Consider the following 10,465-nt stretch of genomic DNA (forward strand, 5'->3'; position numbering starts at 1 on the left):
AGGTTGCTCCGGCGTTCTTCAGCCCAAAGGGCATGACTTTGTAGCAGTATGTACCTCTTTCGATGATGAAAGAGGTTTTAGCCTTATCATCTTCCTGTATCATGATTTGGTTGTAGCCGGAGTAGGCGTCCATGAAGCTTAGTAGTTGGTTGCCGGAAGTTGAATCGACGAGCTGATCAATTCTAGGCAGTGGAAAGTTGTCTTTAGGGCATGCCTTGTTGAGGTCGGTGTAGTCGACGCACACTCTCCACAGACCTTTATCTTTTTTTTTGCCACTAGAACAATGTTCGCCAGCCATTCTGCGTAGGAGACTTCTTCGATGAAACCAGCAGCTAGAAGCTTATCGATCTCGGTTTCAATGATGGCAACCCGCTCGGGGGCGAAGTTACGTCTTTTCTGCGCTACAGGTTTGATGGCTGGGTTAACGTGTAAGCGATGGCAGATGATCTGGGGATCGATGCCAGGCATGTCGGATGGCGACCATGCAAATACGTCTTTGTTGTTCCGGAGGAAGGCTGCAAGCTCTATCTTTTCCTCATGGCTTAGGCGCGAGCCGATCCGCGCTTTTCTCTCTGGCTTGTCAGGATCAAGGGGTACTAGTTCAACGTCCTCTTCGGGCTTCCATCCTTCTTCAGGAGAGACCTCCGGACGGATTCCCTCGACTTGGTCCTGATTCTTTGATTGCTATTGGGGAGTAGCTATTCCCTTTCCTTTCTGGTCTGCTCGACCATCAGGAACGGGATCTGCTTTCTCCTCTGCTTGTTCTACTCCCTTTAGATCTGCCTGATTCACAGGGAGGAACTGTGTTTGCTTGCTTTTCTTCAGCCCTTGAGCTGAGCATTTTCTTGCCATTGCTTGATCGCTGTTGATCTGGCCGATACCGCCCCCAGGGATTGGGTAGCGAATCTTCTGATGTGTGGCAGAGGTGATGGCGTTGATCTGGCCGATCCATGGTCTGCCTAGAATGCCATTGTAGGGTGAGATCTCATCAATGACCATGAACGTTTGCGAGCTGATTACAGGTGGAGAGTAGACGTCGAGATCTATCGTGCCCACGGTAACCGTCGTTGCGCCATTGAAACCAGTCAGGGACTTGGCTGATTTATTGATCTTTGCCTCTAAGCTCATCTGTTGGACGACTGCCAATTGTAGGATGTTGGCTGCACTGCCCTCATCTGCATGGACTCGGTCGACCATGGCCTGAGCGATTTGAATGCTGATGACAAGGGCATCGTTGTGCGGTAGATCCAGGCCGATTAAGTCTTTCTTTTGAAAGCCGATCACGGGATCGTCTTCTGCTAGTGAGAAACTAGTTGAGACTTGGGAGATCATGGTAGCCTGTTTGATCTTCCTCTTCTTTTCTTTGTTGGTCAGTCCGGACTCCTCGGAGTCGGCTAGGATTGTGTTAATCCTTATGACCTTCTGCGGTGGCTCCTTGGCGGTATCGCGGTCTTCTATCTGCTGGATGGCTTGCTTCGCGATGAACTCCGTGCAATGACCTTCTCTTACGAGTTCTTCGAGATGCGCTTTCCAAGCAAAGCAATTATTCGTATTGTGCCCATGTGTCGCATGGAAGGCACAATATTTTCTGGTATCCCTCTTGTCCGGATCTCCTTTCAAGGGTGACGGTCTTTTTACCCAAGGTTTGTTCTTCACTTGGGCTAGAATTTGATGTATGGGGATAGAGAACTTGGTGTAGTTCTCTTTCGTCGTGGCCTCTCTTTGTGGGCGTGACCTGCCTTTGTCTTTGTCCCTGCTGCCAAGCCTGTCGCCTCTTTGTTCTGCCCGTTTGGCCGGTCGATCTTCCTGCTCAGTGGACTTCTTCGCGGTGATTCGATCGTCATCCCAGAGTGCGTAGCGTTCTGCGGTCGAGAAGACCTCCACCAGAGTCTGGCTGGGAGTGATAGTCAGCTCGCGGTATAAGTCATGTTCTGCTGGAAGACCTTTCTTGAATGCAGAGGATGCGATTTGGTCATCGCACCCTACGATGTTGGCCTTTTCTGCTTTGAACCTCTTGATGTAATCTCGAAGGGATTCCTCGGGCTTCTTGCGCAGGTTAAACAGATGGTCAGGGTTCTTCTTGATCGTCCGATAAGAAGTGTATTCTTTAGTGAAGACGTAAGTAAGCTCCTTGAAGCTGTTGATCGACCCAGATGGCAGGGTATGGAACCAATCTTGAGCTGCTCCTCGCAAAGTCATTGCAAACACCTTGCACATTAGCGCGTCTTCAGCTTTGTAGAGGATCATAAGGCTCTTGAAATGCTTCAGATGACTTTCAGGGTCGGAATCGCCTTTGAAGCATGTGAAAGAGGGCGTTGAGAATCTTTTTGGGGGGGGGAGCCTGCTCGATTTTGGCGGTGAAAGGTGAGGAGTTTGCTTGGTCTACCTCAATGCGTAGTGCGTCTTCGAAATTTCTGCCAATCTTTAAGTCTCGAAGTCGGTTATTCACAAGCTTCTCAACGTCTTCTGCACGCATGGCTAGTCGGTCATGTTGATGACCTTCGCGATTTAGGCGATGCTGATTGACTTCCTCATTGGCTTGCGAGGGTCGACCTCCTCGGTTGCGCTGTCTAGACGGCGTGTTGGTGGACTGCGCTTGTGAGGGATTTCCAGTAGTTTGGCGACGAGAATTGGTTCTTCGAGAGCGAGTAGCGGAGCGCCTTTCTTCACGGTCCTCATTGTGATGATTGTCGAGTTGACCTCCCTGGGGGCCTATCCTTTCGTGAATATTTCTCTGTGAGCGGGCAGCAGAGCGCCTTTCTTCTTGATCCTCGTCTCGATGGCCATCAAGTTGACCTCCCTGGGAGCCTAGCCTTTCATGAACGTCTTCATGCTGGCCCAGGCGAGCGTGGATGTCAGGTCTTGGGCCCAGCCTATCGCGCACGTTGGTCCCTAAATTCAATCTGGATGGGAAACTTCGTCTGCTCTGAGTGTGGCTTGTGAATGCTTGTGACATGTCCGCGAGCTGATCTCGTTGTTGCGCATTTCCTTGTCTGCTTACTCCTGCTCGACCTGCTTGGTTCCCACCGAACTGCCTATCGGCGCGTTCGTTTATCCTTCTCTCTTCACCCTGTTGTCCAAGGCCAAGGTTTTGAGCCAAATTTATTTGATTGAGGAATTGCCTCATCAAATTGTTTTGGTCGTCCATTCTCTGAGTTAGCTGGTCAACTCTCAGATTAAGGTCTGCTTGACTTCGTGGATCGGGAGGAGAGAAATGTGTAGAGCCTAATTGCACACGGGCTAGGTTTTCGTTGGATGTGTGCGTGGGAGCATGCGTCGAGCGTGGAGGCAATGGAGGGAATGGTTGAAGTTGCTCCAAGATTGGGCCAAAGTCGACGGTGCTAGTGAGCCCAACTGGATGTGAGGTTCCACCATGCTCAACGGTGGTGCTATGAAGGTGGCTAGGTCCGGCCATGGGGCCTTGAGACGGTACGACGGCAGCGGAGGCCGGTACGGTGGTTCCAGTCACACGGGGTGGCTGTTGAGGGTTCATGGCGGCGAGAGGTGGTGGGGCTGCCATGTCGATCGCGGGATCGTGGGAGGAGTAGCTTTGGGCCGTCACGGATTGAGCCATAGCGGCGGTTTTGCTCCTCGTGCGCTTGCTTCCAGCCATGGTTGTTTGGAAGGCTTCGGTGGATTGGAAAATAGGAGGAACGGATTCCTTGAGCACGCGTTGAGTATAACTCGCACTCTCAATGAAAGCACCAAATGTTTGTGCAAATAATCTCACGGGAGAATATTCGCTTCTAGATCCTTTAACCTTCGATCTTCCTTCTCTCTCTTCCTCGATTCCTGTAAAAAAGACTGGAGTAAATAGACCACACCCGGGGGGTGTTGGCCAAAGGCCCTCCGATGCCTAAGTTAGTTCGAGTATTTGTAGGAAAACAATAGCTAAGCAAAGGGTACGGAGTTTTATGTAGGGTGTAAACCGGGTGGCCGGAGCCGTGTGTGGTGGCCGGAGCCGTGGGGAGAAAATATGGAGAGTGGAGAGGGAGAGAGAGCTTCGGGTATTTCTCGGGTATAAGGAGTAGGTTTAGATGTAGGTTTAGATGTACCTTGAATGATGAATGAGGTCGTCTATTTATAGGAGCCTCGGGGCTAGGGTTTCGTAGGAATCCAGTTGGGCCTGATAATATCTGAATTAAATATATATTATCTCTTAAGAAGATAATATCTGAATTAAATGATATTATCTCTTAAAAAGATAATATCTGATTTACATGATATTATCTTCTCTTTATTAGGATAATATCTTAATTAATGATATTATCTCTTTAAATAAAGATAATATCATATTAATTAAGATATTTATCCCAATTAATTAATCAGCCAGATAAACTGGTTTAATTAATTAATTAAAGAGATAATCTTCTTTTCCACGTGGCGTGCCCTGATTGGAGACGAAAATATATGCTCCCACAGCAGATAGGCTTTCAGTAGTCACCTCCTAAAGCATTCCCTTCCCTGGTTTCCTGGGTTGCAGTTTTCTATTTCAACCAACGCCACCGTCTGTGTGGGCTAAATTTTATGGCGGTTGGTTTTCTTATTTGTATTTTCTGCACAGCTCTCTGTTTCCCGTTCTAATTTAGAAAACGTGATCCGTGAATTCCTCGGAAGATGATGTATTGCTCTGGAGCAAAATCTTCGAACTCAGATGGGTTTTGATCTTCTGTTAGCAGTGCTTCAGAGATGTCCCTCTCATATTTTATTTTAGTTGGAATTGCTGACTTTTCAAAGCTGAGGTAGTCACGTGGGTATGTTTTTAATCTCTTGGGTTTGAACCCAACAAAAATTACGGGCTGATCCTTGAAGCCCAAATGACAGTTTGGTCTTTTTTGGGCTGGGGGCTTTGTTTTCGACATCCTGGCGTAAAGCCCAATCTGTCTTGATCCTAATTTTGTTATCCTCAAGCTTTTTGGGCTGGGCAGGTAATAAGTTTGTCTTTTGAACTTTGGCGTGCTAGATTTAGGTCCAAACAATGCCCCCTAAATCTGAATCGTTTTGGAACGGTTTCAGACTTAATATTTTTTGCCATTAATTTGCGCGCCAAAGTTCCGTTTTTTAGCCCACGCCTGCCACGTCCATCTACCACGAACTAGAGTTCGTGGGAAAACGGCTAGTTTATTAGCTAGTTACTAGCTAATAATTATCAGATGCCGTCCCATCTTCTTCTTCCCACGTTTTTCGAGCTTCTTTTTTAAAAGAAATTCAAATCCACCGCTTCTGAAAACCTAGCCCTTCCGACTTCGTTCTTCCGAGCTTTTCTTCGGGATTTCCATTGTTTCCTTCGGACCTCCCTTTTCTTTCACTCTCTCTCTCTCTCTCTCCGTTTCTTCCCTTGAATCAGAAATGTCTTCCCCAAGGTCTCGTGCTCAGTCTTCTTCAGCTCCAATTCCTCCCGATTTCATTACTGGGACCGGGATTGATGCTCATGCGATAGAAGTCAGGAGCAAGCTTCATCCCTTTGCCCAAAAAAACCTGGACGAGAATGTCCTTCATTTGTTCGAGAACACCCTGGTGTTAGGGCCTCACTGGTTTGGTCCTGTTCCTGCTGAGATGGCAGAATTGCTGAAAAAGGATGCCGAGGCTCCTTTGTGTTTTGAGAGTAGTTCTGCCCTGGCTTCTTATTCTTGGGTTAGCAAGAATTTGAGACGGTCTTTCCCGTCCAGCGAGGTGAGGAACAGTTCGGTCAAATGGGCAGACTGGATTGACAGACTTCACCCGAGATATGGGGGTCACTGGAGGAGAGTCGGGATTTATGATGTCATTCTCCTGTCCAAGCAGTCAATTAACAGAGATGAGAACCTGCTTGCCGCTGCTTTGTGCTTCTGGAATTCTGCCAGCAACACATTTGATTTTCGTGTGGTCCTATGGCGCCAACCCTGCTGGATATGGCCCAGATCTTGGGTCAGCCCCATGGTAAGCCTGTGATGTTGTGGAGATTATCACAGGCGAAAAACCAGAGAAGTGGCCACTCCTTTCACTATCTCTTCAGCCACGATCAACCAGAACTGCTCTTTCTCCAATTTTCTGAAGAAATTTAGTGCTGAGAAGGACAAGGATCAGCAACACATGTTGTTCCTTCTGTATTGGCTGAACCGGTTCATTTTCCCCAATCGGTCTTCTGCAGTTCTGCTTGAGTACAGACACCTGGCAGAAGCGCTTCACAATCATACTGATGTGGGGCTTGGGCCTACAGTTCTGGCTCACCTTTTCAAGAATCTGCACACTGCCACCCTGGAGAATCCACTGCCCCTGTCGGCCCCTGGCGCATTCTGGATGATCCAGATCTGGCTGCAGGTTTATTTTCTAGAGCTAAGGTTCCCAGACATAGTTCTGCCTGAAGACCAAGTTCTGGCCCTTCCTCTAATATCGGCAGAAGTGCCTAAGCGTTCTATTGAGGAGTACCTGATGCTCTTCAGGAATTGTACAAAAAGGTCGGCAGCTCAGTGGCAAGTGGTGATCAGAAGGACCAATCCCTGGTTCTAGACCAGATTTCGGTTGTTCGAGAAGGAGCCAGAAGACGAGGTTGCCAGAACAGACTTCAGGAGGAAATTTCTGAGCATCACTCTGCCCAAAGATCTACCCCACGGTGGGGGCAAACCCCCAAATTATCATATGGGGGTAGAAGTCTATCATCCCAACTTCTGCGCAAGGCAGCTTGGCTGTCCTCAACTTATTCCACTGAAATCCTATCGGAGTTGCAATCGGGCCTCCTCTTGGAGGGATGCAGATGATCTGGAGGTGCACAAGGATGCCCGGTGTGCAGTGAACAAAATCAACAACAGCACGGATGTCCTCTATCCCTCGTGGGAGCTGAATTCCTGCAGTTCTGCTGACTTTGACGCCTGGTGGAAAGCCAGATTCCAAGGTCTGCCTGCTTCTATTACCGCCCTCAAGGTGCTTGTCGACGGTTAGGAGAACTGGCCTATTTTTGCGGATGGGGGCGCCAAAACGCACATGGTCCAGACCATCAAAGACATCAATGCACAAATCATAGAAGGTAGATTTCTGATTCTGTCTGGGATTTGTGCTGTCTTGATGATCGATTTCTAATGTCTATTCTGCCTATATCAGATCCTTCTCTGACAAACGACGTAGGAGGGCAATCTGTTCAGGCTGGAGAAGTGATTGGTAAGGTTTCCTTTTTAATTTGTTTCTTCTGTCTTTTCTTGCTGGATTGGTTTCTAATCTCTAACTCCTTGGTGCAGTCTCTTCTGTTATTGCCGCTGGGGACCTGGAGCTTCCTTCTGCAGATGAAGAAGATGAGGTCCAGGCAGAACAAACCCCTACCGAGGCCGCTCTTTCTGGCAGAAGGAAAATAAAAGGACCTGTCTCTCCTCCGGTCAATACTGCGCGGCCTGGCATTTCAGGTAACCTCGTGACGTTCCAGCTATTCCTTCCATACTTATTCTGGCTTGCCTTCGTTTTCCTAATCTTTGCTTTTTGTTCTGTCCAGCTGAAAGCCCTTCCCCTCCTCCTACTAAGTTGAAAAAACTTAAAAAGAGGAGTGAGGTGGAGTATGTTGCCACACAATAAATCGCAGCAATCCCTACCACTACTTCTGGGACGGATGAAGAGCTGCGAGAGGCTTTTGAAGAGGTGGAGCAGGAAAAAGAGCTGGAAGAGTTGGAAAGAGTGCCCCAGGAAAAAAGGGCAGTGGTGGAAGGAGAGGTGAGTTTTATTTCTGTCATTTGTATCAGTTCCCCTTTCGCCCCATTCCTTCTGTTCTGACCCCTGTTTTGTAGGAGGAGATCCCTGCTGAGGTGATTGCAGAGAGCATTGCCTTGGCGCAGAAGCAACAAGGGGGTCCAAGGGTTGAGCTGACTAGCTCAGAACTGGCCCTGTTTGAAGATGCCGAGGCAGAGCACTCTACTGCCGCTCCAGTGGCTGAGGATCAGGCGGAGAAGTCTGCATCAGAGCCTGTGGATCAGGCAGAACTTTCTGTTGTAGTCCCGGAGGCTGAGGTGGAAACAACTGCCGCTGCTCCTGTGGCCGTGGTAATTTTCCTCCTTACCTGTCCATATTTTCCTGCGATTTTGCTTTGTTCTCCCTTTTTAACTGTTGTAGCCTTTTCAGGTAGAAGTGCCTAAAGTTGTTGGAGCCCTGGCAGTGGTGACCAGCCCCCTAAAGCCTCCCATCGTTGCTGTAAGCCTCTATAAATTTTAGGCCCCTTGTTTTCCATTCTCTGTCTGGCCTTAACTTATGCTTTCTTCTGCAGATGCCTATTCATTCCTTTCCAGGATCATCTACTACGGCTTCTTTTGCTGATCCAGAACTGGAGGAGTTTGAGGCCATGGATCTGGATGCTTAATTGGATAGGTTGGAGAAACTCAGCCCTCCTCCAGGCAGAGCAAAATCTAGGGCAGTGGAGGAGGCTATGGAGAGGTTGAAAATCTGGCAGTCCACTGAGCTGGAGCTTGACCAAGATAAGGAAGCCTTTGATCAGCTGATGAAGGACTTGGACCTGCTACACAGACAGAACATGGCTCCGAAGCCTATTCTTGAGATGGGCCTAAGCCTGGCCAGAGATGTGCTCATCTTGCATGATCGTTATGAGGATCTCAGGCCCACCTTCAAGACTTCTGAGTTCTGCAAGGCCACTCATGAAGCCAACCTGGCTGATTTTGCAAAGCAGAAAGCTGGAGGATACAAAGAAGCCAGGGCCACCGCAGACAAGCTGGAGAAGCAAATTGAAGAGCTCCAAAAACAACTGGCGGAGTGTAGGGAAGTGCAGAGCAGGCTTGGGGCTGGATTGAGTTCCAAGACCAAGGCTACCTTTCTTGTGCAAAGCATGGTTGCAGCTTCCAGACCAGCCTTGGAAATTGCAGAGGCTTCACTTCATCAGGGGGTGCTGCTCCAGAAAGAGCTTTCTGTCAAGAAGGCGAACCTGCAGGAAACCCTTAGGAAACTAGGGTTTTAGTCTTTTCTACCTTTAGCTTCTTTATTGTTTTGAACAATTTTGACGCGAGAGTGGCTATTTTTATATAAGCTTATTTATTTGTCGCCCTTAAATAGCATTTTACTACTTTTATTTACCCTTGATGCAATAACTGGACATAGTATTGAAAGTAAAAAGAAAACAACTTTAAAACAAAAATGGATCCAAACAAACAAAAAGAAAAAGGGGTCAGTCTTGTTCCTTTTCTATCCCAGGGTCTGTCTGTACAGCCTGCGAATCCCACATAGTTGGATAAAATTTCTTTAACCATTTGCCATTGATTGGGGCAGTATGAATAACTCCATCTCGGTCCTGCAACCTATATGCCCCCATTCCGAAGATCTGGTTAATTACAAAAGGGCCTTCCCATGTAGGTGACCATTTCCCATATCCAGCTATGTGTGCTCCAAGGGGCAGAATTGCCTTCCAGACTATCTCTCCCTTTTCAAAACTCTTGTTTCTGACTCTTTTGTTGTAAGCCCTCGACACAGCCTGTTTTCCTGCTAAGAGTTTGTTGAGGGTGTCAATCCTGCTTGCATCCAATTCTTCCAATTCCAGCAACATGGCTTGAGAGTAGTCTTCTCCAGTGAGACCGTGCTGGTGAGCAATTCTAAGATACTGGACTGCTATCTACATGGGAAGAATTGCATCATGGCCGTAGGTTAGAGCATAGGGGGTCATGCCAGTTGCTTCTCTTTTTGAAGTTCTGTATGCCCATAAAGTCTCTGATAACTTCTCATGCCACTGTTTTGGATTCTTCTCCAGCATCTTTCGGATGATATTGATGATCACCTTGTTACTTGATTCTGCCTGTCCATTAGCTTGAGCATAGTAAGGAGTAGATTGAAGCAGTTTGAACTTGAATGTTTCTGCCATATCTAGCATATCCCTAGATATGAAAGAAGAACCCCTATCAGTTGTGATTGACTCTGGAATGCCAAACCTTTGTATGATTTGTTCTTCTATAAAGGTGATGATCTCTTGAGATGTTGTGGTTTTTACTGGCTTGGCCTCTACCCACTTGGTGAAATAGTCTGTGGCAACAATAATAAAACAGTGCTGCTGGTTGCTGGCTGGGTAGATTTTGCCAATGAGATCCATTGCCCATCCCCTAAAAGGCCATGGTTTTACCACTGGATTCATGGGAACCGAAGGAGCCTGCTGGATTGGGCCGTGCCTTTGACAGGCCTCACATCCCTTGGAATAGTTGATGCAATCCTTCATCATGGTTGGCTAGAAGTAGCCATACCTTCTAATTAACCAGCACATCTTTCTTCCCCCTTGGTGAGCTCCACAAATCCCCTCATGGGTCTCTCCCATGACTTTCATATATTCTGTCTTCCCGAGGCACCTTAATAGCACCTCATCCTTACTTTTTCGGACCAAATCTTCATTCCACATGAGGTAGTTTGTAGCCATGATTCTGACTCTTTTTCTTAGAGGGCAGAGTGGGATATCTTAAGTAAGTCATGATAGGCTCCCTCCGACATCTTCAGTGATTAAGGCAAAATTGACTTCTATCTC

General features: G+C 47.7%; 1 protein-coding gene across 1 annotated transcript; it reads right to left on the minus strand.

Annotated features, from left to right (window-relative positions):
- On the minus strand, positions 685 to 2,217 carry LOC109949667. The gene has a single exon (XM_020565760.1). It carries the CDS (start codon positions 2,215 to 2,217, stop codon positions 685 to 687), a length of 1,533 nt encoding a protein of 510 aa, XP_020421349.1.

Source organism: Prunus persica, chromosome G6 (assembly GCF_000346465.2).
Source record: "Prunus persica cultivar Lovell chromosome G6, Prunus_persica_NCBIv2, whole genome shotgun sequence".
Classification (NCBI taxonomy): domain Eukaryota; kingdom Viridiplantae; phylum Streptophyta; class Magnoliopsida; order Rosales; family Rosaceae; genus Prunus; species Prunus persica.